The 24,951-nt window shown below is 50.0% G+C and overlaps 12 protein-coding genes across 12 annotated transcripts; 3 read left to right on the top strand and 9 right to left on the bottom strand.

Annotated features, from left to right (window-relative positions):
- Window positions 1–49: 49 nt before the first annotated feature.
- N7503_001358 (RXT2 domain-containing protein) lies at window positions 50–1,823 on the bottom strand (the record flags this gene model as incomplete). The annotated part of the gene is made up of 4 exons (XM_057060905.1): window positions 50–1,251; window positions 1,318–1,471; window positions 1,567–1,688; window positions 1,751–1,823. 4 exons carry the CDS (start codon window positions 1,821–1,823, stop codon window positions 50–52), a joined length of 1,551 nt encoding a protein of 516 aa, XP_056924867.1.
- A 912-nt stretch (window positions 1,824–2,735) lies between these two features.
- N7503_001357 (glycoside hydrolase family 127 protein) lies at window positions 2,736–4,669 on the bottom strand (the record flags this gene model as incomplete). Its single annotated transcript, XM_057060904.1, has 4 exons — window positions 2,736–2,987; window positions 3,039–3,464; window positions 3,515–4,199; window positions 4,263–4,669. 4 exons carry the CDS (start codon window positions 4,667–4,669, stop codon window positions 2,736–2,738), a joined length of 1,770 nt encoding a protein of 589 aa, XP_056924866.1.
- Window positions 4,670–5,673: 1,004 nt separating this feature from the next.
- On the bottom strand, window positions 5,674–7,907 carry N7503_001356 (RING finger and CHY zinc finger domain-containing protein; the record flags this gene model as incomplete). Its single annotated transcript, XM_057060903.1, has 3 exons — window positions 5,674–6,232; window positions 6,284–6,648; window positions 6,699–7,907. The coding sequence occupies 3 exons, from the start codon at window positions 7,905–7,907 to the stop codon at window positions 5,674–5,676; spliced, it is 2,133 nt and encodes a 710-aa protein (XP_056924865.1).
- A 684-nt stretch (window positions 7,908–8,591) lies between these two features.
- On the bottom strand, window positions 8,592–9,050 carry N7503_001355 (uncharacterized protein; the record flags this gene model as incomplete). The annotated part of the gene is made up of 2 exons (XM_057060902.1): window positions 8,592–8,706; window positions 8,767–9,050. 2 exons carry the CDS (start codon window positions 9,048–9,050, stop codon window positions 8,592–8,594), a joined length of 399 nt encoding a protein of 132 aa, XP_056924864.1.
- Window positions 9,051–9,912: 862 nt separating this feature from the next.
- Window positions 9,913–12,993, top strand: N7503_001354 (DUF2293 domain-containing protein; the record flags this gene model as incomplete). The annotated part of the gene is made up of 5 exons (XM_057060901.1): window positions 9,913–10,047; window positions 10,107–10,226; window positions 10,289–10,579; window positions 10,647–12,781; window positions 12,867–12,993. 5 exons carry the CDS (start codon window positions 9,913–9,915, stop codon window positions 12,991–12,993), a joined length of 2,808 nt encoding a protein of 935 aa, XP_056924863.1.
- Window positions 12,994–13,327: 334 nt separating this feature from the next.
- On the bottom strand, window positions 13,328–13,617 carry N7503_001353 (copper metallochaperone ATX1; the record flags this gene model as incomplete). The annotated part of the gene is made up of 2 exons (XM_057060900.1): window positions 13,328–13,479; window positions 13,530–13,617. 2 exons carry the CDS (start codon window positions 13,615–13,617, stop codon window positions 13,328–13,330), a joined length of 240 nt encoding a protein of 79 aa, XP_056924862.1.
- A 299-nt stretch (window positions 13,618–13,916) lies between these two features.
- N7503_001352 (uncharacterized protein) lies at window positions 13,917–16,941 on the bottom strand (the record flags this gene model as incomplete). The annotated part of the gene is made up of 3 exons (XM_057060899.1): window positions 13,917–14,793; window positions 14,845–15,499; window positions 15,546–16,941. The coding sequence occupies 3 exons, from the start codon at window positions 16,939–16,941 to the stop codon at window positions 13,917–13,919; spliced, it is 2,928 nt and encodes a 975-aa protein (XP_056924861.1).
- Window positions 16,942–17,118: 177 nt separating this feature from the next.
- N7503_001351 (kinetochore Spc25 family protein) lies at window positions 17,119–18,067 on the top strand. The gene is made up of 2 exons (XM_057060898.1): window positions 17,119–17,382; window positions 17,435–18,067. The coding sequence occupies exons 1-2, from the start codon at window positions 17,154–17,156 to the stop codon at window positions 17,977–17,979; spliced, it is 774 nt and encodes a 257-aa protein (XP_056924860.1). The 5' UTR covers window positions 17,119–17,153; the 3' UTR covers window positions 17,980–18,067.
- Window positions 18,068–18,106: 39 nt separating this feature from the next.
- Window positions 18,107–19,356, bottom strand: N7503_001350 (SKI complex subunit WD repeat protein SKI8; the record flags this gene model as incomplete). Its single annotated transcript, XM_057060897.1, has 7 exons — window positions 18,107–18,290; window positions 18,351–18,537; window positions 18,591–18,684; window positions 18,733–18,899; window positions 18,947–19,207; window positions 19,271–19,307; window positions 19,354–19,356. The coding sequence occupies 7 exons, from the start codon at window positions 19,354–19,356 to the stop codon at window positions 18,107–18,109; spliced, it is 933 nt and encodes a 310-aa protein (XP_056924859.1).
- A 439-nt stretch (window positions 19,357–19,795) lies between these two features.
- Window positions 19,796–20,253, bottom strand: N7503_001349 (mitochondrial 54S ribosomal protein bL32m; the record flags this gene model as incomplete). The annotated part of the gene is made up of 2 exons (XM_057060896.1): window positions 19,796–19,833; window positions 19,971–20,253. The coding sequence occupies 2 exons, from the start codon at window positions 20,251–20,253 to the stop codon at window positions 19,796–19,798; spliced, it is 321 nt and encodes a 106-aa protein (XP_056924858.1).
- Window positions 20,254–20,496: 243 nt separating this feature from the next.
- aspD (septin aspD) lies at window positions 20,497–21,863 on the top strand (the record flags this gene model as incomplete). The annotated part of the gene is made up of 6 exons (XM_057060895.1): window positions 20,497–20,635; window positions 20,695–20,823; window positions 20,889–20,970; window positions 21,026–21,163; window positions 21,244–21,457; window positions 21,525–21,863. 6 exons carry the CDS (start codon window positions 20,497–20,499, stop codon window positions 21,861–21,863), a joined length of 1,041 nt encoding a protein of 346 aa, XP_056924857.1.
- Window positions 21,864–22,483: 620 nt separating this feature from the next.
- Window positions 22,484–24,366, bottom strand: N7503_001347 (putative Golgi matrix protein; the record flags this gene model as incomplete). The annotated part of the gene is made up of 6 exons (XM_057060894.1): window positions 22,484–22,725; window positions 22,780–22,886; window positions 22,944–23,659; window positions 23,722–24,126; window positions 24,181–24,293; window positions 24,345–24,366. The coding sequence occupies 6 exons, from the start codon at window positions 24,364–24,366 to the stop codon at window positions 22,484–22,486; spliced, it is 1,605 nt and encodes a 534-aa protein (XP_056924856.1).
- Window positions 24,367–24,951: the final 585 nt, after the last annotated feature.

Here is a 24,951-nt window from a genome sequence, read left to right as displayed (position 1 = left end):
ACCGAAAACAAAGAACAAATTAGGCGTGGCAAAAATCAGAGTGATGGCGTTATGCCCGCCGTCCGCGACCTCGTTTGGCCGTCGTCCGACTGTCATCCACTGTTTCCACTTCGTCTTCGTCGGTTCCTTTTTTGAGGTCCTCACCTTCGGCCAGACCCCATTTCTCACGATCATACCAATCCTCACCATCGCTCATCTCACCCACGTGGCCCTCCGCCTTGCACCATTCAAGTACATTGGCCTTCATGTGGCACGCCCGGAACAAGGAGTTGAGCATATTCTCGAACCCCCGCACCGTCTCTTCTTGTTTTTGAATGTAGGACCAGAGAAGACGACGAGTTTCCTCTGCCTCGGTGGCAGGGAGACCAAAGTTCGCATCTGGGCGGACGTTGTCCGGGATAAGAAAGAGTGGGTGCGGGGTGAGAAAGCTGCTAGCAGTCTCCGAAGATGGAGATTGGTTTTCATCTTGAGGATTGGCTGCATTAGCCCGGGCCCGGGTCGTCATACGTCGGGGTGGCTCAGGTGATAAGCCGTCGTGCATCTCAGCGTCTTGCTCAGTTTCGTCGTGTGTTTCGTTCGAATCCCCAATTGTACGCTTAGCATAGACCTTCTCTCCATCTTGAGAAATGTCCATTTCATCTGGTTTGTCATTGGCAACATATCCACCTCGGCTGAGATTGTTCCCATTCCTTTGGGGCTCATCTGCACCCGTGGGGTGGGGTGGAAGGTCGTTCACCGTCGCATCAGCTTCTTCTGATTTGAGCGCCTTATTGGGTTCCCTAGTCTCAAGGTTTGCTGTTGTTTCCCCAGAGCCAGCTGGGTATTCAGCCATCTCCACGTCATTCTCTGTGGTCTGGAACTCGCCCTCCATTCCATTGGGGGTGTGATGCGCTTCCCTGGATGCCATAGAGGGTATCTCAGGGCCCCCGTTGATATCTCCATTGGCTGTTGAAGTTGCTGCAAGCCTACTTGGTTTTTGTTGCCCCGAAGATCCATGGGGGTTCTCATCTTCAGTTCTAGGCTCAAAAATGTACCGGTCCTCAGGCGCTTCGACAGCGCCACAGGGCATCCATCCCGCGTCCCCCAGAAACTGACGATGAAGGTTCCTGGCACGCCATAGGAGAGCTTTCTCTTGGCGCAGCTTCTCTTCGACAGCACCTGCCATCTGTTCTAGGGCTTGCGAGGTGTACGCTTGAGACAGCGAAGGGTGGGTGGGGAGTTCGGAGGGGTGTTTCAAGGGACATAAAAGTGCTGTTCACACCACATCAGTCAATATATAAAAGGAGATAAGTTGAAGGCATGGAAGAGATCACCCACTTTCTAGTGCAATCCCCGAGAACGGGTTCTCTTCGGCCGCGGCGGTGTCTGCCTCAGAGTCTTCATCCTCCTCGTCGAGTTCATCCCCCTCTGAATCATAACGAATAGGGTTTCGCTGTAGAATATGGCGGGCGTAGCCTGCATGTTCGATCTTCTATTGACCCGAACAAAAGTTATAGGTCAGTCTTCGAGTCTTTCCAGTCGCCACATTTGTGCCCGCGGAGGGGCGGTTCCAAACGAATAACATACCTCTCTGTAAAACTCCTCTGCATGAATGAAGCCCATTGCCCCTTCCCGAACATACTTCGCGTTCGCTTTCATTTTATTCCCACGGTTCGTGGGCTGCATGATAGGATCATCGGGTCCAGAGTCTGCGAGGGACAGGACGTCAGTGACACGATTTGACACGATTGCAGAGAAATAAATCACATACCATCACGCTCTCGGCGCAAAGCTCTCTTCATCCCGATGATCGTATCGGCAATCAACGCAGCCTGAGTCGCCATGGCTACGGGTCTGCGACAGGGCCGTGGGATCAGACACGTGGGGACGGATGTAGGAACGGGGTTTGGAGAGTCAAGTTGAGATAGATGCTTGCAAGTGCCAGCAGGGCTTTAGAATATGCAATTGGAAATCAACAAATTCAAAGATTTCACAGGGATTACCCATCCGCAACAGCGGCACAAGTGGATGTGACGAAGCTCGGCGGAGAAGCTGCGACGCCCGATAAACGCTAGCCGCTTTTGGAAGGAACGGTGATAAAGGGACTGTGCACGTGACGCTATCGTCAAGACATCAAGGCCAACTTGATCGTACTATATAGTTCACTATCGTCATCAATGGGGCAGAATCTGGCTTGTCGAGAGTACGCCCAGACTCTGCCCAGACTCTGCCCAGACTCCAGGCCTTCCCAGTGCTATACACCCTGATAACAGACAGATTGGTCGCACAATTCCCTTCATCTGAAACAATGTCATCGTTTTTCTGCATAAATGTAATGTGAAACATTCAATACGGAGGTTTTGAAACGTTGTGTGAACTGCCATGATATATTTGATACATTGAGGGCACTCTATCGCTCCCATCCATTCATACTAACTCGCCCATAGGTACACCATAGATTCAACATTCATGTACAGATATGACAACTAGACAGCTCTCAATCCGACCCTCATTTGCCCCTTGCCACCTCGATTGGCTCGTAGGTAATATGGAATGAAACACAAGTTCCTTCGTTCTTTGACAGTCTCCGTATGAGGCTCAACTGCAATTTGCCTACTCCAGTCCGAGGTATCTAGCTCACCTGCAACCCCGTCCACGGCGACAATAGCAATGTAGGAATCTGGTTCAGACCGTGGCTCCTCCAGCAAGGTCACACTAGGATCAAATAGAATTTTCTGCGTTTCTCACATCAGTGCTTATCTCTGCATGAAAATGGGCTGCATTACCTTGAAATGATTCGATTCCCAAGGGTGGTCAACGTCCTCAACGCAATAAACAATTGGTCCCCGTCTGACATATGCCACGGGCTGTAGGGTCAGAGGGTTTGGTCGCACCACTTGCGGTTGCATAGGACAAGAAAGGCGGAAATGCGAATTCTCTTGTAGCCACTCAGAGCTCAAGAACATATATCCATTTCGAACATGAAGCTTCTCCGGAGAGGGAGTGACCTGCTATGACGATTAGCTCTCAAATTATCTTATCATTGGGACTGATTTTACCTTCCAAGATGTCGCCCATCCCGGAATTCTCAATCGTAACTCCAGACCAACAGGCGGCCCATCAGTGTGAATATCAAAATCCACATCACCATTCCATGGCCAGTCTGTTCTCTGCGTGATGTTCATTGTGGATGAGGAGACTTTGAGACTCAGCGTCGCCGATGAATACAGATGCACATTGACAACGGCACTCTGATCCTTCATAGTGTGGCTCCAAAGGTATCCACCAAGAAAACCCAATGTTCGGGTGACATTGGGTGGACAACAAGCGCACTCAAACCATTCATGGCGCTCTGAGATATCCTGATCGGAAGACGCGAGTTGATTTACATAGGTGAACGCTTTTCCATCCAAGCTCATACCCGTCAGAACTGCATTATAGAGACATAGCTCCATGATGTCTGCGTAGTGGCTGTCTAGTTCAATCTTTAATCGTTTGATTAGTGACCATCGTAGCTGAAACGGGCAAGGCATACCTGTAATAGTCTTTCGGCAAGCATCATCACTCCTATCGCGGCGCAGGTTTCGGCATAACAGCCTCCTTCATCAGTACCTTGAGGTAGGAAGTAATCAATTCCAAACCCTTCCCACTTCTTCATGGCTCCGATACCCCCCGTCACGTAAGACTTCTTTTCCACCATATTGGACCATAATCGATGTACAGCTGGAAGGAACTTTATCCCAGTTTTACTGTTGGGTTGGCAAATTCGAACCAGATCTGCCACTGCCGTGAGGAGATACATAGCGCGGACAGAGTGTCCTTCAATTGTCTCTTGATCGACAATCGGAACATGGGCTTGTTGATACCAATAACTTCTTGCAGCAGGGAAGTACATGGGTAGGTCATGCTCGCTCTCGCCGCGGGCCTTTGCTTCTGCATCAAAGTAATGACATTCTCCTTTCCCACCCTTCGGGTTCCCTCTTTCTTCTATGAAGAACTGAGCCAGCTGTAGATGCGCTGGGTTTCGTGATACCTTATATAGGCGCAGGAGGGCCAGTTCGACCTCTGGATGGCCAGGATAGCCAGGAATTTGGCCTTCTTGAGCACCAAAAGTAGCAGCTAGAAGATCCACGTACTTAAGAATCGGTGACAGCAGTTCATCATTCTTATAGAGAAGATGATGGGCGAGGGCTGCTTCAATAAGGTGACCTGCATTATACCTGCATAGTGAATATTCTTCGTGAGTTGCCAAAGTATATAAGAGGGGCCTCCAGAGATCTTACAGCTCATGCATGTCTCGCAAATTGGTGAAGCGTTTGCCGGGTTCCACCACCGAGTAGTGGATGTTAAGATAACCATCTGCCTTCTGAGCCCCTCGGATCATCTGCACTAGCTCTTTCACCGCCGCATCGATTTCCAAGTCGAATTGGTCCATAAGCAAGTAGCAAGCGCCTTCAATCCACTTAGCCACATCGGAATCCCAGAATTGGTGATTAGGGATGGGATAGACCGTTGGAGGGACCGAGTAGCTAGGATGCCACTTTAAATTGAATGCCTCATACCGGCCAGTCTCTTTAAGCATGTGAAGCTGATGTTGCAACGTTTGAATCCGTACCACTTCACGGCGACGAGCCCAAAATGAATTTGGGGCGAATGTCGTCGCAACAAAGCTCTCTTGTGGATAATCCATGATATCCTAAACGATTACGTTGGATCAGAGATTAAAGAAGAAAGCTTTCAATGAACCGTCCTTATACGTACCTCGGATCGGGGAACCCCCTCGCCGGAAGGGAAATCGGAGTTTGAGCGAGTTCGGTTGGTATCAAAGTCGTGTTCTTTCCGGTATCAAATGTGTACTCCGGGATGTTCATATTCGGCAGGAAAGACTCCGGTGGGGTTCCGGTGGGGGAGTTAACCCAACACACAAGGGGACAAGGGTATGGAAGCTTATCCGCTTGACTAACTCCTTCGACCCCACATTTCAAAACCGCTTAAGCTGTGAGTTCCTGGCGATCTCGCACCCCAGGCCATGTAGGATCCCGAAGCTCCGGGGTTGCACGTCCGTGTATATACCAGCTGGACGGATCATCTGCTAAAAAATGCAGGGGATTGTGCTGCGTTTCCAAACTGATAAAACTTCTCGTCCTCAGGTCAGTACGGGCATCGTGGAGAAGTTTTTCCCCTGAGGATGACAGGCGAGTGTGAAGGAGGCTTAGAGAAGTGTGAAGGAGGCTTAGAGAAGTGTGAACATCGTGCTTTGGTCACCAATGATGTTAAACAGAAGGTCTCCATCAGTCACTAAAAGAGCACTCCTGTCGGGGTCACTGTAACGGAAAGTTTTAATGGCCTAAACTATAGTAACATTGAGTTTAATGCCCTGGAAAACATGAGTAAAATGATAGTGTGAAATTCCTCATGCTTGCTCTCTATTTGTGATGCCAGTACGAATGCTAAGTTGAAAGTTATGCGTATGCCATGCCAATGCAAACCGGCTTTTAAATCGTTAGATTAACCCAAGAACTCATGTCGCCATCCTGGCTGTCACGTCGTTGGCCCAAGTTCGGCGCCAAATGTACCTGGACCAAGTCTCCAATGAGAAAGAATTTGCCTAACCCTCGATGCCAAAAATCCGGGTTTGGGGATATCCATCATGTGTGTGGTGTTGCTTGACCATTTTATCAAAGCTTATTGAGATCATCGGTGACCAAAAATGTCCATGTACTCATCCTCTTCTTCGTCATCGTCATCCTCCTCTTCTGATGCCGAACCGTCCGTGGACTCTGCCTCGTCTTCTTCATCGACTTCTGACGGGCCCTCGGCTGCCGTATCACCGGCAAGGAATCCATAGCGATCTCGAAGTTTCTTGCTTAAGAAATTCAAAGCTCCATAATCTGTTTCATTATCCGCTCGCGGTGGGCCGCCGAAGAAAGGTAAAGACGAGGGCTTTTCAGGTTCTCGCTCCGGAGGGAGGCCGAAATAATTACTGACGACCGGGGAAATTGCACGGCCGTGGGCCATATTGTATGGCACAGAGCGCTGGTCTGGTCCAGCAGGTGATGGAACACTGAGGCGTGACTCGGGTGTTGGGTTCGTATTTAGGTGGAGTGCTCTCAGTGAGGTTGTCGTCTCCTCACTGGCATTCAAAGATGATGATCGGGTCCGCGATGGGAAGCCACCGACGCCCTCCTCCGCAAGCACAGCAGAAACATCTCCTTGCAATAGTCGGATTTGAGCTGTATTGTAAGATTCGCACCTGCGTTGATTAGCTTACATCCAGCCTATCAAACTTGTTTTCGAGACCCACAAATCACATTTTAAGCCAAGCCAGTGGTACTTGACGACTGATTTGGCGCCGCAGTCGTTACAATAAATGAGACCTTTCGTGTCTTTGAATTCGACAGGCATGGGCTGGCTCTCGATTGTGCGATCCAGGTTTCTGAACGTCGATTCCATGTTGGCGATAGTCTTGTTGCAGACTGGACAACGGAACGAGCTCTTTGAATATTCTTCTAGACATTTACGATGCATGCTATGACCACATCGCATCACGACCACTGTTTCTGGAGAAGTGAACATGTAGTCACCACAGATGGGGCAATCGCACTGGGTGGATCTTTCAATACACCGATGCGTGTCTTCGATCGAGATAGGCAGACAGACGCAGCAAGTCTATGGAAGAATAAGCATTTCCGCCATATTGAGAGGAGCTGCTAACTCACCTTGCAGTGGAAGAAATCTTTTCCAAGCCCCTGGCCAATCCGGCATATGCCACAATCATTACAATGATAGATGCTTTTTTCGCCATCGTTATCCCAGAGCTTGCAGATATCACAATAATATTGCGCACTCTGTTCACCACACTGCCTACAGTGCTGATCCGCAGGCTGGGGATGGCCACATAGCATACATAGCATATTTTCCGTGTCTCGGCGAATCAAATGGTGATCTTCAAACTCATCATGGCAGAAACGGCACGCATACCATTTTTTACAGGTGAAGCACTGAAGCTTGACATTTCGCATGTAGTGCTGGCAGCCTAGTAGCACCCCGTTCAACTCTTCGGTATCTGGATCCTCCTCGCCTGTCTCGACTATAGGTGATTCGGGTTCGACTCTCGGCACATATGAAGGTTGTAAATCTTCGGCTGTGAGATTGAACAAGCTTTCATATTGGGTATTGGACGCGGTCAATGTGGGGCTCGTTGGCTTCGAATTCACTGGGTTCACTTGAGGGGATAATGGGCTTGCGGGTGCATCCAAGCAAGAAGAAGTAAGAGTTGGGGAGTTAGGCGGTAATGGTCGAGTAGAGTTATAGCTTTCTGTCATGAGGTAGTGAACCCTTCGTGCCTTTTCATCGTTATTGAGATTCAAGTCCCGTATGGCGTGGATTTTATTCCTGAGTAACTTCATGCCATCATCCGCCGGTAAAGAGGTTTTCCCCAGCTCATCAATGTCAAAAGTCTGACGCGGACTTTGTTGAGTGCCGTGCCTTGTTTCATGTCCCAGGCTCGGGTCGGTACTGGTTGGCCCGTTCGTTGGTCTCGCCGAATCGTCGTGTTGAGTAGACAAATCCTGATGAGTCATAGGGTTGTGGTCTGTATTTGAATTGCTTACATTGTCGGTTCGATCCCCGGCCATGAATTCGCCGGTCAGAGGTCGAGTGACCGACAGGTCTGCGGTGCGGCCATCCATGTCTTTCGGTAAGGTTTGAAAGAAAGGAGGGCTGGGCAAGGACCCCGCATCTCCGGCAATAGACTCTGAGGCTCCACGATCGGATTTTTGGTCGCTCACGGTGGGTTGGCTGGGTTCACTCGAGGATGACTTTGTTTGTCCGCTTTGAGGGAACTCCGACTCGGGTTGAGGGTGGCGGGGAGGTGTGCGGGTAAGAAGTCCGAGGTCAGTCAGCAGCGAAGAGATGAAGCTGCTCATGAAGGGCTGGGATCACATTTAGAATTATCAAACAACGTTTCTAGGAGTAAAAGCATAAATTCATATAAAAATCTCGAAAGATCAAAGATTGAAGATCGTGTGTGGTTGGATAATCATACTCAAGTGCTGGCATGTGATTATGCTGAATCATCGCTGTGGACAAGGATGGTGTACTGCCAATGTAAACTATACAATGGAAGCCAGGACTATGAGTTTATGGAGTTACAGATTAAAGCGTGAGGATCAAAAATATTGGAGCAAGGTAAATATATTAGAATATCGTCAATTCTGAGGACAAATCAAATATCAATATGTGGTTTTTTGGTCCATTTAGGCCACCAGGCATGCAGCACGATGTATTCCATCTCGTGAATCTGGTCATGCATTGCAATTTCCCATATATGGAAAAGCCCGATGGAAAGCCTGTTTGTCCTCGTCGAGTGGTTCAGGACAATGGACCTTCGAGGCGTGGATTACCTCATCCACACAAGTTCAGATGCGAAGTTGAGTGGGAAGAGCCCTCTTCCAGGTCGAGAAAAGCAGAGGTCAGGGAAAGCACCCATATTCCCGTTTTGGGAGAGCTGCTTTGGCGCCTCATTTGGCATTTATGCCCAAAGTCGACGTACGGGCGCCTGACGGAGGATCTGTGGTGCAGCGAATCGGAGAGGCAGTGGATCTATCTCCTCACTTCAGGCATGTCCCCAGGCTCTCGTTCAGGCGTTCAAGAGTCAAATTATAATGCTCATAAGCATTCTTGCGTAATCTATCTTCTGCTTTGCCGAGACCTAGAACTTTTAATCTGCGACCAAGTCAAAATTAAACACATTCCGTTCTCTGACGCTATAATGGGGCCACCTACACGCGTGACTCTCTGGCAATATGGGGCTGTTCCCAATATCTCGCTAACATCAAGTTCTTCATAATCTTGTGTTCTAGACCGCGGACGTCGGTGGCTCGTTCCAAAAAGAGTAAAGTGTTGGCAATCTTAGAGGGATCCAACTCGGTGTGATTTGAGCGAAAGGCACTCCGCATGGTGGATCGTAAGACATGCCGGGCGGGAGTAGAATATCGGATGGCTTTGAGGGCCTGTCGGTAAAGGCTTCGATAGGCATGAATGATAGGTTGATGGGAAGGAACGGTCATAATTGTGGGGGAGAAAAGGACTTGAACGAGAAGAGAAGTAATACGCATGCAGCTATACATGCCGTGTTTCCAAGGTTTCCTTACAACTGCCGCTTTGATGCGCCCAAGCTTGGGTCACGTGAATATTGCTTTACTTGAAAGTAGCCCCGCAGACTCATGGTGTTAGGTGGTTGACATAGCATTTGGTTGACATAGCATTGAGTCGAGTGTTTGGTTATTGCTGTTTAAGCATATGGGTCATGACGATTCCAGAGCAGTTAAGAGCTATTCATGGGGTTCTGATACTATGATACGGGCATCGGGCATCCATCAAGCACCGTTTAGCTGGAACTGGGACAGAGACAAGCCTCTTGCAAGTTTCCTCTCTCCGTTCCACGCCAAACTTTCGATCTTGCGACATAAAAGCAGCAAGAGACAAGCACTAAAATGGAAGTATGCATAGTATCAGAATACCGAAGACAGTTTTCTGATACACTAACCAATCTCTAGCTGCAGCCTCAGGCCCCACTTACCCCAAAAGAAACAGGAACAGGTGACTTTGGGCCGCAACACTTCATGCCTTCTCTCCCTCTTCCATTCATTCTCCTGTGAGAAAAAAAGGGAAAGATTTAAAATCCCAATATTTCGACAAGCCCCGGTTCATTTGTATGAGCTGGCTCCAATCATCTTATATCAGCATTTCAATCTGATTCTCTGTACTTGGTCACCACCAAAAAGTGGTGGTTTTTATATGACCTGACCGCCCTGCTCTCCAATCTTCCCTCCGACCTTCCCTCCGCGTCGATCCCTCCGGCCTAGAACCATGTGTTGAAACTTCCCAGGTGGTGTGGTATCAAGTGCCAACCGTGGGAAATCAAAAAGAATGGCCCGAGTTGTGAGGAGAGCTGCTTCGGCTGCGGCCTGGCGCGCCCCCAGCCGGGCCATCCAGAGGAGAGCTCGAAAGCACAAGGTTATCATGGAGTCGGTGACTCAGGAGAAGAAAAAGCTGCGGAGCGTTGTGCGTGGCTTTCTGAATATATGTTGTTATGGGGGAAGCAAGCCTAACAATTCATATAGATCTGTTTCGAGGCGAAAGCACCCACGGGTTATACTTTCATTCCCGCAGGAAACCCACTCTTAACTACAGCTTGCAAGGAGCGATGTCGGCAAGAAGGTTCCCAGATTCATGCAGTCTCAGTAAGATGCACCCTCTCTTCTTACTTGGATCCAGCTTCCAGGACGCAGCTCATTGATTTTAGACAACCCCTCATATGCACACTCACAATCTCTCACAACATGTCCACCGCATAGGCTATCATTTCCCCAGCACGGTGGTCGCAGCAGTATGCTCGGAGCTCGGACTATATCTGACCAGTACAGGAAAGGCGGTCTCCTTCCATACACTTGGTACTGTGGGTGATCGTCGCCCGCCGGACTCCGAGGTTTCCCAAGAAGTGATCAATACAGAGGCCAGAGATGCGATCAAGGATCTGTTTCCCAACGTCCCAGACAAGGATCTATTTCAGATTATCAAAACTTCATTTCAAAAGGTATGTTCATTGAAAGTCTCCAATCGCAAGTGGTCAGATCGGGGAGGCCTGACATCGTGGATGTCAGGGTCAACGCAAAGTCGGTACAGCATCAGAACTACCTTTAGCTCGCCGAGCACAGTTAGCAGTGGTGGCCCATGTCCGCCACCTCTACACTGACTATGACCGACTTCTTAAACAGGGGTCATTCCAAGAGGCCAGATCTGCGGTAGAGCAACCCACCCTGGCCAAGGTTGTTGCATGGCGTGGTGATGATGAGAATGGCGAAACCGTCCTGGAAGATGTTTTCCGGGAGGTCATTGTCATATCAGATGATGAGGACAGTGAAATCGAAGAAGAATCGACCACTACCGACACACGGGACTACAGCGTGGAATTTCTGTCGAACCCAGCCAGGACCCATGAGATTCAGACTCAACCTATAAGTGCGGACCTTTTGACCAGCCAAGATCCTAACCGCGATCTCTCCGAGGAAGCGGGGCCTAGTTTCCGCATTATCTCCGAAATGCCCGCTCAGAAGACCATCGATCGACGAGGATTTAGCAGATACCAAGCCTGGAACCGCGCTTTGCATAGATACCGAGCTGAAGTTCAACGCACCGAGCAGCCCCGGCTTGGTGACGTCTCCCCGGAACAGCAAAGTCCCCTATATGCGAAGCGACCTGCTGTCACCCAGGAGAGCTCGGAGCCTATCAGGCGCCGGGAAATCCCTAAGCCCATGGAATCCACTCCCAGAGTCATACCAGGCCCTATCTACGGGGAACCACCGGTTCAGCGATTGCTCGCAGGCAGGAGTCACGTAGGTACTCTGGAAAGGCGTGTTCCACTAGAAGGCGAACGCCTATTATCCCAGTTTGGGCCCACGGGAAGGCCCCAAGCACTAATCACACAGAAGCCGCATGAGTTACGTCTTAGGGAAACCACTCCTCGCTGGAACGTTCATAACACTCACCCTCAAGGTAAAACCCAGTCGATTGTTGACTCAACGCGACTTGAAAGGAGTCACATGCCACCCAATGACCGTGCCAATGTGCCCATGTTTGTGAGCGGGCCTTCGGAATTGCAACAGCAACAGAGCAATGAAAGCAAATTTGGTCCTAGGCCTGAAGCTCCGATCCCTTCCCAGGTCCGACCAGCGGTAATTGCCCAGGATCATGTTCTCCCTTCCATTGAAGCTCCTTGGCCCTTGGAAAAACGGCGCCCGGAGTTCCGTTTAGAGCACTTGACTAAAAGGATGTCGCTCCGTTCTGTAACACCAGTTCACCCACAAGGAGATGACCATGGCAGTGGATCTGGCCCAAATAGCCCGGATGATCAAAACTGCAAGAGGAGAAGATTGGCTTACTACGCTGGTCTCCAGCCTGATTCTCGTCCCGATACGTGGAATGCAAGATCCATTGGAAATCCCGTCTCTGAAGAACAAGGGCCAAAGGTCCAATATCGCCGCGATGAACTCGGACCCGAGCATCGTCAACAGGATGTGCAATATCTCCGTCGAGACCATCTCCTTTCAGGGGAGCAGCCTTTGCGTGTAGGACACCTGCGGGAAAGACAAGCGGGCCTCTTTGCTCCACATGTCACCAGTCTGGATTCTAGACGGGACTTGGATCGCGTACGTCCCGTCGACCAATTGGGACATGTGCCCATGCACCCCTTCCAGCCCTCTCCTGGAACCAGTGGCACGGTGACAGCTGGTGATCGAATATTCAGAGCGGCCCCGGATGTCCCTCGCCCGGAAGTACGCTCGTACTATGGTGATCGTAGCCCCCACATGGACCAGAGCCGTCCCTCCACCCTTGAGGAATCGCGTCCTTCCCCCTGGAACCCCCGTATTAATGGTGACCGTCCTCTGGCTCATAATGCTCCCCTTGGGAAACAGTACGCCGATGGCTTTGTTCGTTCCGTTGATGCTCGCGAGGCTCGTCCGGCTGACTATTTCGTTGAACGCCCACGACCTCAATCTACTCGAGGGGAAATTCTTCTCCAGCCAAGCCGGCCCAGGAACCCCGACCCATTGCTTGCCAATGATCTTAACCAGCCTCGGGCGTCTTCCGAGCAACGTCTCCCAAGTCCTCGGGTGACGCATAGTTCTCACCACCAGACATTCAACCATCTAGAGACTATTCCCGGGAGCCGCCAGTCTCACGGACGTGTGCCCACCCCCCGGGAGAGACGGCCTGGCAGCGGGCTAAGCACCATGCGGTAAGCCTTCTATTTGAAATCGAAAACCAACCAGCCGCACATATCCTTCTCGATCCTGTTCCGCTATAACTAACTGGCTCCGCAGACGTGTGCATGACCCCCGAACATTTCAAATGGCGGAACAAAGCCGCCCTATCTATGTGCAACGAGTTGAATCACAGCCACCTCAACATCCTATGTCTGATGGAAGGCCTGTGCTCGTCATGGACTGAAAGGGGGGGGGTTTTTTTATATTTTCCTATGAATCATGGAATTTCGGCGCATCTTCCTTTGTCTTCATCCAATATTTCATGATACCCATCTGCATATTTTTAGAACGCCTGCGTTCGTGGGACTTTACAATGCAATCCTTCACAATGTCTATGGTCTTGGAAAGAGGCTTGCGAGATTATCTACTAGCATCGATATCAGAGTTAATGATAACCCGAAGGGGTGCAAACGGTATATTGCGCTTATAACAAAAGGAACCTTGTAGCCAATCCATCAACATCATAGACGCGGGCTAGAAGCCAGTAGTTGCCCGATGGTCCCGGAGTGTTATCATTCTCAAACACTCATGGTCTGGCCATCTGCCTCACCGCTGTTCACGGTCTTTCCAGTCTTCTTAATCGCGGCCAGCACGGTATCATAGGAAACAGTAGGCTCGGTGGAAATGTTCGCTGTCTGGGACTCAAGGTTGACGTCGAAAGACTTGACACCTATTACCAGATGATCAGTTTTGTCGCGATCCAGAGCGAGGTGATTTTACCTTCGAGTTTCTTCAGGACGCGCTCGACAGCGCCTGAGCAGCCGCCACAGCTCATGGACACATTGAATTTGTATTGGTGATCGGACATGATTTGGAGAGATAGCGGGGAGTGCGGGGGAAAAGGAAATGGCAGAAAAAAAAACACACACAAAGAGGGTGATGGAGAAAGTGGAGTTGGTTCCGTTCAAGCTTGGAAAGGAAGGAAAGATGAAAAAGAAGAGCAGATGGTGGATTTATAATCGTGATTCATCCCTTGAGCGATTTCTGCGATTGGTTTTCCCGCTTCAAGTGGGTTTGCAAATAACCGCCGTACTATATACACATACGGGTATAATGATGATATTATAGAACTACACTGTTTTAATTTTGTATCTTTGATTATATCGGCTAGAACCCTTCGGCCCGCTTCCTCTTCTTAGTACTCTTCAGTTTCCGTGCGCCAAATTGTCCTCGCTCGGTCTGAGTCATGAATTTGTCACTAATCGAAGGCTGACTGCTGGCCGGGAACCGTTGGTCAGGCTGACTACCCCAGGTCCGAATCTGGGGAGTACTGGGTATGCGCAGGGATGGCGGGGCGACCGGCGTCTGCGATAACTGGGATTGCCGTGATCGCTTCTTGCGCACACGATGTTGAGGTGGTCCACCCTCCTGTGCCTGTGTGACTTGTCTCCAATTGTAAGTGGAGGGATCAGCCCCTACCTGCCAATGGGACAGCACGTTGACAACTTTTTGGCGCAAGGGGCGGGGCTTTTTGAAGACAATAAATCCAGAAAGACTACGGAAGTCTGCAGGAGCCTTCTCATTTTCCGGCCCTTGCTGAGAGCTCCTGTACTCCAATTCTGTATTTTGGCTTGAAGGAAGCTGTGAGGATGCTGGTCCGGCCTGAACCATGTCCTTGGAGGATTTCGCAACCTTGGCCTCCTTGGGAGTTTGAATAATTCTTGCCAAGAACATATCGAGGGCGATGCCACGAATTATTCTCTCTTTCATCCGACGCGTCCGGTAGGGTATTGTAGGTGGGAGACTGGTGAGCCACTGGTCAATGAGTTTGTCATAAATCTCCAAGAAATCCAGGCTTGACTGCTTGGCCTGGGAAGCCACTGGCATGCCTGAAATCACATCGGAAGATGGAAGCCTTAAAATCATGTATGGTTGATGGGGTGTAAGATTGGGGTGCTCAGGGAGAAGGATTGACATGAGCCGTTTCGTGTCATCAATACTTTGCTCGATATCATTTGACATTGGTCGACCGCTAATCTGGAATCTGGAATCAGTGAGTCATGGATATCGGGTTTGACTCTTGAATAGAACTTACATAGATTGACATTGCCGTTTTGCATTCGCTGTTTTAGCCAAATTACGAAGAATTCGGTCAAAGCTAGGCCGAGACCGTTCAAGCTTGACCTGAGCAACACAGCCAGCAATCCCCTTCAAGGCATGTTTATAAAGGGGAGTAAAGTTCAGAGTCCAGCGCAAATCTTCGTAAAGAGTTTTGGGTTTAATCAGTCGGGCTTTTCGTGCCCTAGTCTGGGGAGGCCTTACATCCTCGTTCCAGTCGTCAACCACGAAATCGTCGTAAATGCGGCTCAAGACTCTCGCAAAGGGGCTTTTACTCGCACGAAGGATATTGCCGTTGACCTTCTCTTCATTGCGCTTTCGCATCTGAGCTGGGCCCTTGAAAAGCGTTTCATGCACGGCGAGAGATTTATCCACCCAAAAAAGCTTGATAAGAGTCATTTCAGGATGGGGTGCGATTCCAACAGGGGAATAAGCGACTTCTTTAAACACGAATGTGGAATAACGGGGCGGGTTATCAAAATGCTCGCCTTCTATAGATTCTATAGAAGACGGGTCTAGTGGTGGTTGGAATTTCAACAAGAAAGAATCTGGACGGACAAATCCCTTCGTTTCAGTGTATGGAAATACTCGAACCATCTCACGACGGCGGGAGTACAAGACGAGATACAGATCTGTTTCAGTCAGCATTGCATTCATGTGCACAAACGACATACGTACAGTCTCCGATCAGTAAATCACTGAGCCTTGAAGTCCTGTCACAGACATATCCATCAAAACGCCAGATCAGGGATGCTTCTAGAGGCAAGGGTCTACCCTCTTCATCCCTTGCATTTCTCATGTCGAAGAGCAGAAGTCGGGTCGATGTGAGAATAAAGAACAGTGATGTGCGGTGGGTGCTCTTCTTCACATCCAGGATCAATTCAAGCTGGCTCTCCATGTCAGCATCGCTTTCAATTTCAGCGTCGGTCTCCAGTTCGCTGTCGCTCTCCATTTCGAACAGGCTCTCCATTCCAAGCTGACTCTTCAATTTCAATTCGAGAGCGCGGGATTCATTTCCTTCCAGATGAAAAAGAACAGCAGTTCGACGATCAGCAACCAAAACTGTCGAGGCATTGACCCACTGAATGGATCCCCTGCAACGATGCTTATTATTATCGGTCCCTATTGGATCGAGTGATGACATCGAGCCTCTAGGGCCAGCAACGACAAATGCATTGGCTTTGCCTTCTTTGTGTTCGGTCTCAATTTCCCAAATACTCCAGTTGCCCTGAACGTCGATGATGGCCAATCTATCTTGATGAGGGTTAAATGCCATATCAGCATGCGGGTAACCCCCGGTCCATGTGATCGGTATCTCGACAAGGGGATTCGCATCAAGACGAGACGTTCGTAGCAAACTGGGATTAATGCTATGGTAGAGGTTGGCAGGTGCTACTGGAGCATTCCTATATAGAGGCCGAAATAGCATGGTCGAGTCAAGAAGGCGAGCAGCCATCAAAGTTCCTTGTTTCTCGCCCTCGGGCGGCCGTGCAAAACAAACTTGTTGGATCAGAGCTCCTGGTCTTGACCATTCTGTCGTTTCTTCATCGCTGATGGCTGGCACACATACTGCAGATCTATCACGCGACAGCTCCCAAGTATCCTCAACTATGACGCGCAGTGAGATAATATTTCTACCTTCTCCGGTCACCGTCGCTGCGATCGAGATGTGACTGGAATCCCGAGGAGGGAAAATTGCGGCATACCCTAGGTCCAGTAGTGAAGATACGTGGGACGTGTAATTTTCATTGCTCGCTGGCAACAATTCGGGAAGTTCGCGAAAGTGCCCAGGGAAGCGCTTACTCCAAGGGTAGTGCTGACTCCAAGGGAAGCGCATTAAACGTAGGTCCGGGTATTTCTTAAGAATCCGTTTGATACCTTGTGGTCGATCAGATGTATTAAGTGGCTCGGGACTGGAGGTCCGTGGAGGCGATGGAATCACCGTCTTCGTCACTCCGGTATACGAGAATGATGGGGCTTTTGACGGTCGTGGGAAGCTCCAGGATTCGGTCTTCTTCACGTAGTGGATGGGCCCGAGGGTAGTCTGAAATTCGAGATCCATCGGGTCTTTCATCGGATCTTGCTGTGCTTGCGTGCGCAAGACTTGGCCAGATCATGTCGGCAGGGAAGAACGACGTCTGAATTATAGATGAAGCTTGAAGGTGAATCTTTTTTCCTTATCGTGCTTATCGATACGATAAGACTCCCGTTGCGCCGCAACCCAAACATTGATCACTCTCTCCCTCTCCACGCGATCTTCAATATAATCTTCGCATCAACACCAACATGACTTCATTTGATCCATCGCTCTCAACGAGTGGCATGCGCCCTCCTCTCGCCTCGGCAGATGCGCCATCCATGGCAGACTCCCTACCTAGCATCAACTTTGGATTTGAGGATCTGCGCAATCGCATGGCACAGTTTACTGTGAAATTCGACGCGTTCATTGAACGAGGGCGCAAACAAGTTCTCGAGGAGCGAAATCAGTTCCATATCAACCTTGCTGAATTACAAGGTGCGTTGAGTGATACCCCACTTTTTGACCCCTCCCTGACTGATAAACATAGAGGACGAACGGATGCGACAACGTGACATTGAAATTCTGAACCTCAAATCCCAAACTCATGAACAAACTCTTCAGAAAGAGGCGGCGGAGGCGGCTGAAATGCACACGGCCATTTCCTCAATCACCATGGAGCGCGACTCTCGACTCACCAAGCGAGACCGTCTCAAACAACAAATTGCGGAGACCCGAAAGGCAATCAACCAACGATTGGAGGCACAGAAAAACCACGCAAAACATCTAGACGCGCAGTCTCGGCTCAACAATCCGGAGTTAGAGTTCTGGCAGGATTACCTCTGTCTACGGATTGAGGGAGCAGGCCGAGAGGACCGGTTGAAATTTGTCTACAGTCATATAGTCGAGAAGGACTGGGAAGCGGAGGCATGGTTTGAACTAGGAACCGCCAGTCGTGATTATGAGGTGTTTCACACCCGACCAAAGGTGAATCGTGAAGCTCTGGAGCGCGAGGTTGACCTTGTCAATGAGGACCGAGACTTTGGCGCATTTCTCAAGCGAATGCGCAAATTATTTGTGGAAACGATGAACTGAAGATAGATTTTCAGAGTGTATGGATATCTGTGGTATGAAATTTATGAGCTTTAAAGATGGAGCATTACCACGTTTCGCCGAAATCATCAAGCCTTCGTAGGCCACTGGCAAAGGCAACGCGATTTTTTTACCCCCCGGTAGCCTCGCGGTAAAAAGCAAGGCTCCTGTTTGCGCCAGCAGTCACAAAGGCCTCGGACCGGCTGCTCTTGGGCAGCCAATTCACGCTCCAGACGGCCTTTTCTGTCTCAGATTGGGTGGCGACGCACATCTTGGTATCCATGGACCAGACCTTGGCTTTCCCATCAAATGAACTGCGGAAACGGGTTAGTAATAGACTTCTTCGTATGGTCAAAGGATCCTATGGATATTACCTGCTGAGAAGATACTCCCCTGTGGAGCTCCAGGAAAGAGACAATACCCACGCAGCATGGCCTGCAAGGTTTGCAATTTGTTCCCCGGAGGATGTGTCATACAGCACGATCACCTTGGAGTCTCCAGCTGCTGCCAGGATCTTCCCTCCGGGTGAGAAAGCCACTGATCGAACTGGCTTCACCAAGCCTGCATATCTTGTTAGGTCTTGTAGAAGTCTCCGAGCATATTGCACCACGTACCGGACAGAGAGAATGGCATGCGGCCTGTTTCAGTACTGAAGATGTAAACGGCACCATTTTCATGTCCACTGGCAATGAACCGGCCATCGGGTGACTAGAAGTGTTAGCAGAGGATATGATGGGGCATTCTTCAAGGACATACCAGGTCGATACAAGTACCGAAGCTGCCCTTGGTCTCGTGGTCTCGGATTTGAGCCCCGTTCGCACCTAGATCCCATACTCCAACTCGGCCATCTTGGGAGACACCGGCCAAGTACTGACCGTCCTCGGCCAATGCCACTGCCCACACTCTCACGTTGGCTAGGTTGGCTAGTAATAGGTCAGTATAGATCTCTCATTCAAAGTGAAAATGGTACCTGAAGAAGTCTCATCAGCAGACCAGTGGCCATCCTGGCAAGACCAGACTTTGATGTCGCCTGCAAAACCTGCACTGATGGCGCGGGAGCCTTTGGCATCGGTGACCACATGGTGGCAGCCCAAAGTGTGAGCTCCTTCGATCGATTGGACTAACGGGAAGTCTGCCTCAGTGGTGGAATGCACCTTGAGAGACGGGGAACCCGAGGCAGACAGGACCTGCTTGTCCGTTACTGCCAGAGAGAAGATATCCACGGGGTGCGCTGGGTGAGGGGTTAGCTTATTTTTGTGCAGCCTGATAACCATTCGATGATCCCATCACTCACCATTGTCTGCGGAGCCCCACGCGAGGTATTGTCGCGACTGTCGAATTTTAGCTAGGAATAGATAGCAGATTCATGAATATTACCATTGTTTGGAACAAAATGCTCGAGTTGGTTGATTCGAGATTATCGCCGCGGTTACGGAATGACGTTGGTTGACTTTGCCCGCATTCCGCCTTTTCGACCCCAGTTGACATGCGTCTGCACTTCACGATTACAAGAATTGTTTCACAATCTACTCTAGGTCATCTTCCTTAATTATACTCTGGAACTGAGAGTTGGTCAATTGGCAATTATCGCAATTGATTGGAGGCCATTCGGACCTTTGGAATAATACAAGCTTTCTTTGTCCCCCACGTAACCAGACGCCAGGTGCCATGCAGCAGATAGATTATATCTGCAGATCCCAAAAAAAAACATATAAGAGAAATCAACTCTAGAAATACACAATTCTTCTTTTATCTTTCCATTGTTCGCGTCAATGGTACTCTGGTACTCGACCACACAGAATCCGGGACCATTGCTAATTCATGCGGTTTGGGCCGACTTCCATGATTGCTGGATATCTATTCTCGGCATTAGCTTCCCAATTCCAGCTTGCTTTACCCTTCTTGCCTTCTTGTCTCTGAGACAGAGAATCCAATATGCATCGCTAGAGCTTGGCGGCATGGCGACCAACATCCCTCCACACGCACACACGTACCTTTCACGCAATTGGGACACAACAGATGAGCTCGCTTCACCTGGCCACAACCTGGACACTTGTTGAGACTTTGAACATCCTTCAGAGCTTTTCCAGCCATTTGGCGATGACGCTTTTTCATGTGCGAGGTCTTCTTCTTCGGGACGGCGCGGAGGACAGAATCCCAGAGATCGGACAGTAGCGGCGGAACAGTGATGGAGATGGAAGGTAAGGCGATTGCGGCAGAGAGGAGGCCAAAGCGAGGCAGCTGAGGTAGAGCCCGAGAGAGCGAGAGGGACGCCATGGTGGAGTTGTTGAACGTCGTGGTTAAGAGGTTCCAAAGCCAAAAAGAAACCAAATCGCGGTTTGCGCAGTCTCCACGCTAGTCCGAATCAGGAATAGCGTCCACCCCTGAGTTGTCGATAGTGAAAGAACAACTTAAGGGGCTTCACCTTGATTGCTCTTGAGGTTCTTGCTTTGCTTTCTGGGGTTTATCTTAATTTGTTCTCTTGCAATTCCTTTTTGACACTTGACTTCTCCCCCCATAATGGCTGCCGCTACCACCTCTGCCACGGGTCAACAGCCCACCGTCTTCCCCCACAGCCATGTCGGTTTCGATAGCATCACCTCCCAGATTGAGCGGAAGCTGTTGAAGCGTGGTTTCCAGTTCAATGTGATGTGTGTTGGTACGCGCGGATCCATTCTCACATGGTTTATCTTAAACATTGCTAAACCTTTTATATAGGACAAACTGGTCTGGGCAAGTCCACACTGGTCAACACCATCTTCGCGTCCCACCTGATCGACTCCAAGGGCCGTCTTACCCCCAATGAGCCCGTGCGCTCCACCACCGAAATCCAGACGGTCTCGCATAGTATGCTGTCAATCTGACGAGGAACTTCTTTGACGCAAGATCGCAATGGCTCACACGTTCACTAGTCATCGAGGAAAACGGCGTGCGTCTCCGCCTGAACATCGTCGACACCCCCGGTTACGGAGATCAGGTTAACAACGACCGTTGGTACGGAGCCTCCCACCCACATTTTCTATATTCTCCCGCGCTAACATGGCACCAGCTGGGACCCCATTGTCAAGTACATCAAGGATCAGCACTCGGCATACCTTCGCAAGGAGCTCACAGCTCAGCGTGAGCGTTATATCCAAGATACCCGTATCCACTGCTGCTTGTTCTTCATCCAGCCCTCTGGTCACGCGTGAGTCTCTCCTGGAATTGGGCAGAAGCTTCGATCTTCCAATTTAAAACGCCCCGGCTAATCCATGGTGGTTCATTCAGCCTCAAGCCCATCGATATTGTGGTTCTGAAGAAGCTCTCCGACGTTGTCAATGTCGTCCCCGTCATCGCCAAGGCCGATTCTCTGACCCTCGAGGAGCGCCAAGCTTTCAAGGAGCGCATCAAGGAGGAGTTCGCCTTCCACAACCTGAAGATGTACCCCTACGACAACGGCGAGCTGGACGATGAGGAGCGGGCTATCAATGCTCAGATTAAGGTAAGACAGGGATACTGGGGACTTGAAATATGATCTGTGGGCATAGGTATTGACCATCAATTTGCAGGACATCATTCCCTTCTCGGTTGTCGGCAGTGAGAAGACCATTGTGGTCAACGGCAAGCAGGTTCGCGGCCGCCAGAACCGCTGGGGAGTCATCAACGTCGAGGACGAGAACCACTGCGAGTTTGTCTACCTGCGCAACTTCCTGACCCGTACCCACCTTCAGGATCTGGTGGAAACCACCAGCCAAATCCACTATGAGACCTTCCGTGCCAAGCAGCTGCTGGCTCTGAAGGAGAGCAGCGCTGCTGGTGGCCACACCGGTGGCAGCCGTCCCATCAGCCCCTCGGCGGATCGGGAACTCAGCCGCAACTCGCAACGTGCGGCCATGAACGGATATTAATTCCCTGATGGCGAGTGATGTGTAATGGTCATGGACATCATTCTGAAAAATTAACCTGTCCCTTTCGACGGCCTTTGCAGATATCCCATTTTTCCTTTGCGTCTGTTTTCGTCTTCATTCCCGTTTGACATGACTTCGGGCTTTTTCTTATTACCATTTCTGTTGCGGGGGAAAGTCTTTTTGGTATCCAGCGCTTGTGCTATCTGGTTTCCTCCATGTACTTAGTTTCCTTAATTATCCCGAAGAAACTCTTATTGGTCCGCCTTGTTTTTCATTGCTGTTTAGAGATCTTTCAAGTCATCCCCAGGTAAAGCTGGTCCAAAAGGCAACGGGGTTGACATCTGCGCTTTGCAAACTGGAACTGGGCAGAGAGCCAGGCACTGATGCCGAGACGGCCATATACCTCTTGATGTCCAGGGTACTGCCGCAACTTGGAAAAGATAGATCACCAGAGGTTGTTGTTTACCAGATGTATACGGAGATCTGATTCACAGAAAAGAAAGCCAGGGAAAACATGAAAATAAGAGAACAATGCCTGCAACGACATGACATGGTTATGCGGAATGCTATACCAAGTATTTTGGAGCGTTCGTTTCTATACAACTCAAGACCCAAGAACATTATGATTTAGCAGGTCCTGGGTGACTTCCTCGTCTCATCGCGTTCAGGTTGCCCACCTCTGCTTCCTGCTCCAAAAAATTGGACCATAGCTCCGCTAGCGTTTCCTTGCTAGAGACTCCATTGTCCATGAATTCGGCCAGGTTGGGTGTACTAGGAGTCCGTAGGGGAGTTCCGGGCACCCGAAGCTTACCAGGCATACTTGACGTACCTGGTCGAGCGAGCCCAGCTTGCTCTCGTTGTTCTGAACACATTCGTAAGTGACTGTTGGATAGAGTAGCACTGGATAAGAACTCACCATCATCCCAGCCCAAGAGGGCTGCTATGAGTTGCAGGATTTGGAACTTCTTGGGGTCCGATCGGTCCAACGCAAGAAAATGCAGTAAATGATTGGTAACAATATGGCTAGGGACATCAGCATAGAAGAAAAAGTGTGGAGTTTGCAAGCTCTTGGGGACTCACCGGTCCACATTATCTTCCGGCTTCCCCTTCTTGAGGAATCGCAAGGCCTTGGTAAGGTGGTCGTTCAGCGTGACTGCTTCATGACGCAGCTTTCCGATGAGAAGATTCTTCTCTTTCACCTCCTTCTCGAATGGGCGCACTCGATCCAATTCTTCTTGTGCGGCCTTAATATTCTTGTCCGCATCGGTGGCTTGTTGCTGTGCCTCTCGGAGCGATCCTCTTAACTCCTCCAGCTGTGTATCTGAGCTTTCTACCAGCTCACGGAGCTCCTGTTTCCGTGCTGATTGGATCTCCTGCAGTGCCCGTTGCAGACCGTCGACGGTAGATTGCTGGGTATCGCGTTCATTTGTAGCCTTTTCGTAGGCATCGCGGAGGTTGCCAAGCTGCTCCTCGAGATCAACGACCTTCTCGCCCAGATTCTCCCGGATTGACCGTTCCTCCATTGCAAGTACTTCCCAGTTGTGCATGGCTTCCTTGGCCTGTTCAAACTCGGATTGCAGATAGGACTCCTGCTCGATCAATTCTTGTCGCTCCTTCAGCCAATTCTGCTGGGAGAGGGTTGTCCGGTCTCGAATTGTAGCGATCTCTTTAACTTGCTGTGCTGATTCGTTGGAGAGGTTCGCAAATTCCGTTGATTTGGATTCGAGCTGTGACTTTAAGCTTGCATTCTCATCCTCGAGTTCCTCGATCTGGGATCGCGCTTGGGTCAATTCCTCCTACAAGGGCGGTATGAGCAAGTGCGCAAGTCAGTGAGCAATGATTGAGTTGATGCACGCACCTCATCCTCCTTGAGTCGCTCTCCCAATTGAGATTTGATAATATTCACCCGCTCCAACAGCTTCTGGAACTGGGTTTCTGCCTGTTCCTTCTTGGACTCTGTATCGTCCAGTTTCTGCTGTAGGGCCTCCATTTCCAGACGGTGTTTGGTCTGGATCTCCTCCAGTGATTTCCGCATGTCGGTGACTTCGGCCCGTAGGCAGTCTCGGTCTCGAACCAGCGCATCGAAACGGTCATTGGGCTCAGGCTCCGTCTCGGTCTCGGTCACCGCCGGGTGGATGTCTTCAGTCTTTCGAGATACATCGCCGGATACGTTGTCATTGGCAGACTGATCGAGCGCGCAACCATCGGGTGGAGGGGCATCGGTAGAGGGGTTTTTTCCCTCGTCCGGTCCATCAGGATCGTCCTTAGAATCCTCAGCACGGAGTTACAAGGGAAGAGGAGAGTATCTATGACGCACCTGGGTGGCGTCCTCGAGTTGTTCAGGAGCGCCTGCCGACTCGGCGTCGGCATCGGCATCGGCATTCACCTTGGCTTGCGCGGCCTTCTTCTTGTTCTTCTTGGCTTTCGCGCCTGAAAGGGTATGAGTGGGGGATCCAAGATTGGAGAGATTCGAGCGCGCACCTTGAGTGGAGGGAGTAGGCATGCTGGGTGGTTGTGGTGAGGGAGAGCGGGATTGAAGGGAAGCTGTCAACATCTGCCCTTTCCGCCCCGATGATTAATCCACCAACGTCAATGATATATACGAATAATATCTATGGAATCATGATTGATAAAGGCTGCACGGTACAAATGATGAGATAGCATGTACTAGAATGTATTGGAGATTTGATCTACTGAGGTGCTCTATTTGCATATATTGTACCTGAACAATCCCGTGGTTCAAGTCACTTCGATATCAAGTATAGATGATAACCTTGGAACGCAATATGATTGCATAGGCATAGATATCACAGATTGACCCTACCAAGGCCCTATAGAAGCGATCCTTGGACAGTAGCAACAAAACTTCTCCAGTTTCAAGAGATGAAGATAATCGGAAGTGGACCGAATCAACTCAGCATTTCCGTCGATTTTTCCTTGTTTGGGGAGCGGACCGGTTCAGCCACGTATTAGAGTTGTATGTGGAGTCTTTCTCACAACCTCCTTCCTGAATTCTTCCTCATCCACAGAAGAAACAGTGCATTTGTTGTGGAGCAAGCAACTGGACTTCAATTCCGGCGCAATAGCC

Source organism: Penicillium pulvis, assembly GCF_028828015.1.
Source record: "Penicillium pulvis strain IBT 33274 chromosome Unknown contig_12_segment0_segment0, whole genome shotgun sequence".
Taxonomy (NCBI): domain Eukaryota; kingdom Fungi; phylum Ascomycota; class Eurotiomycetes; order Eurotiales; family Aspergillaceae; genus Penicillium; species Penicillium pulvis.
The sequence above is the reverse complement of the archived record's forward strand: the minus strand, read 5'-3'. Positions and strand labels throughout refer to the sequence as shown.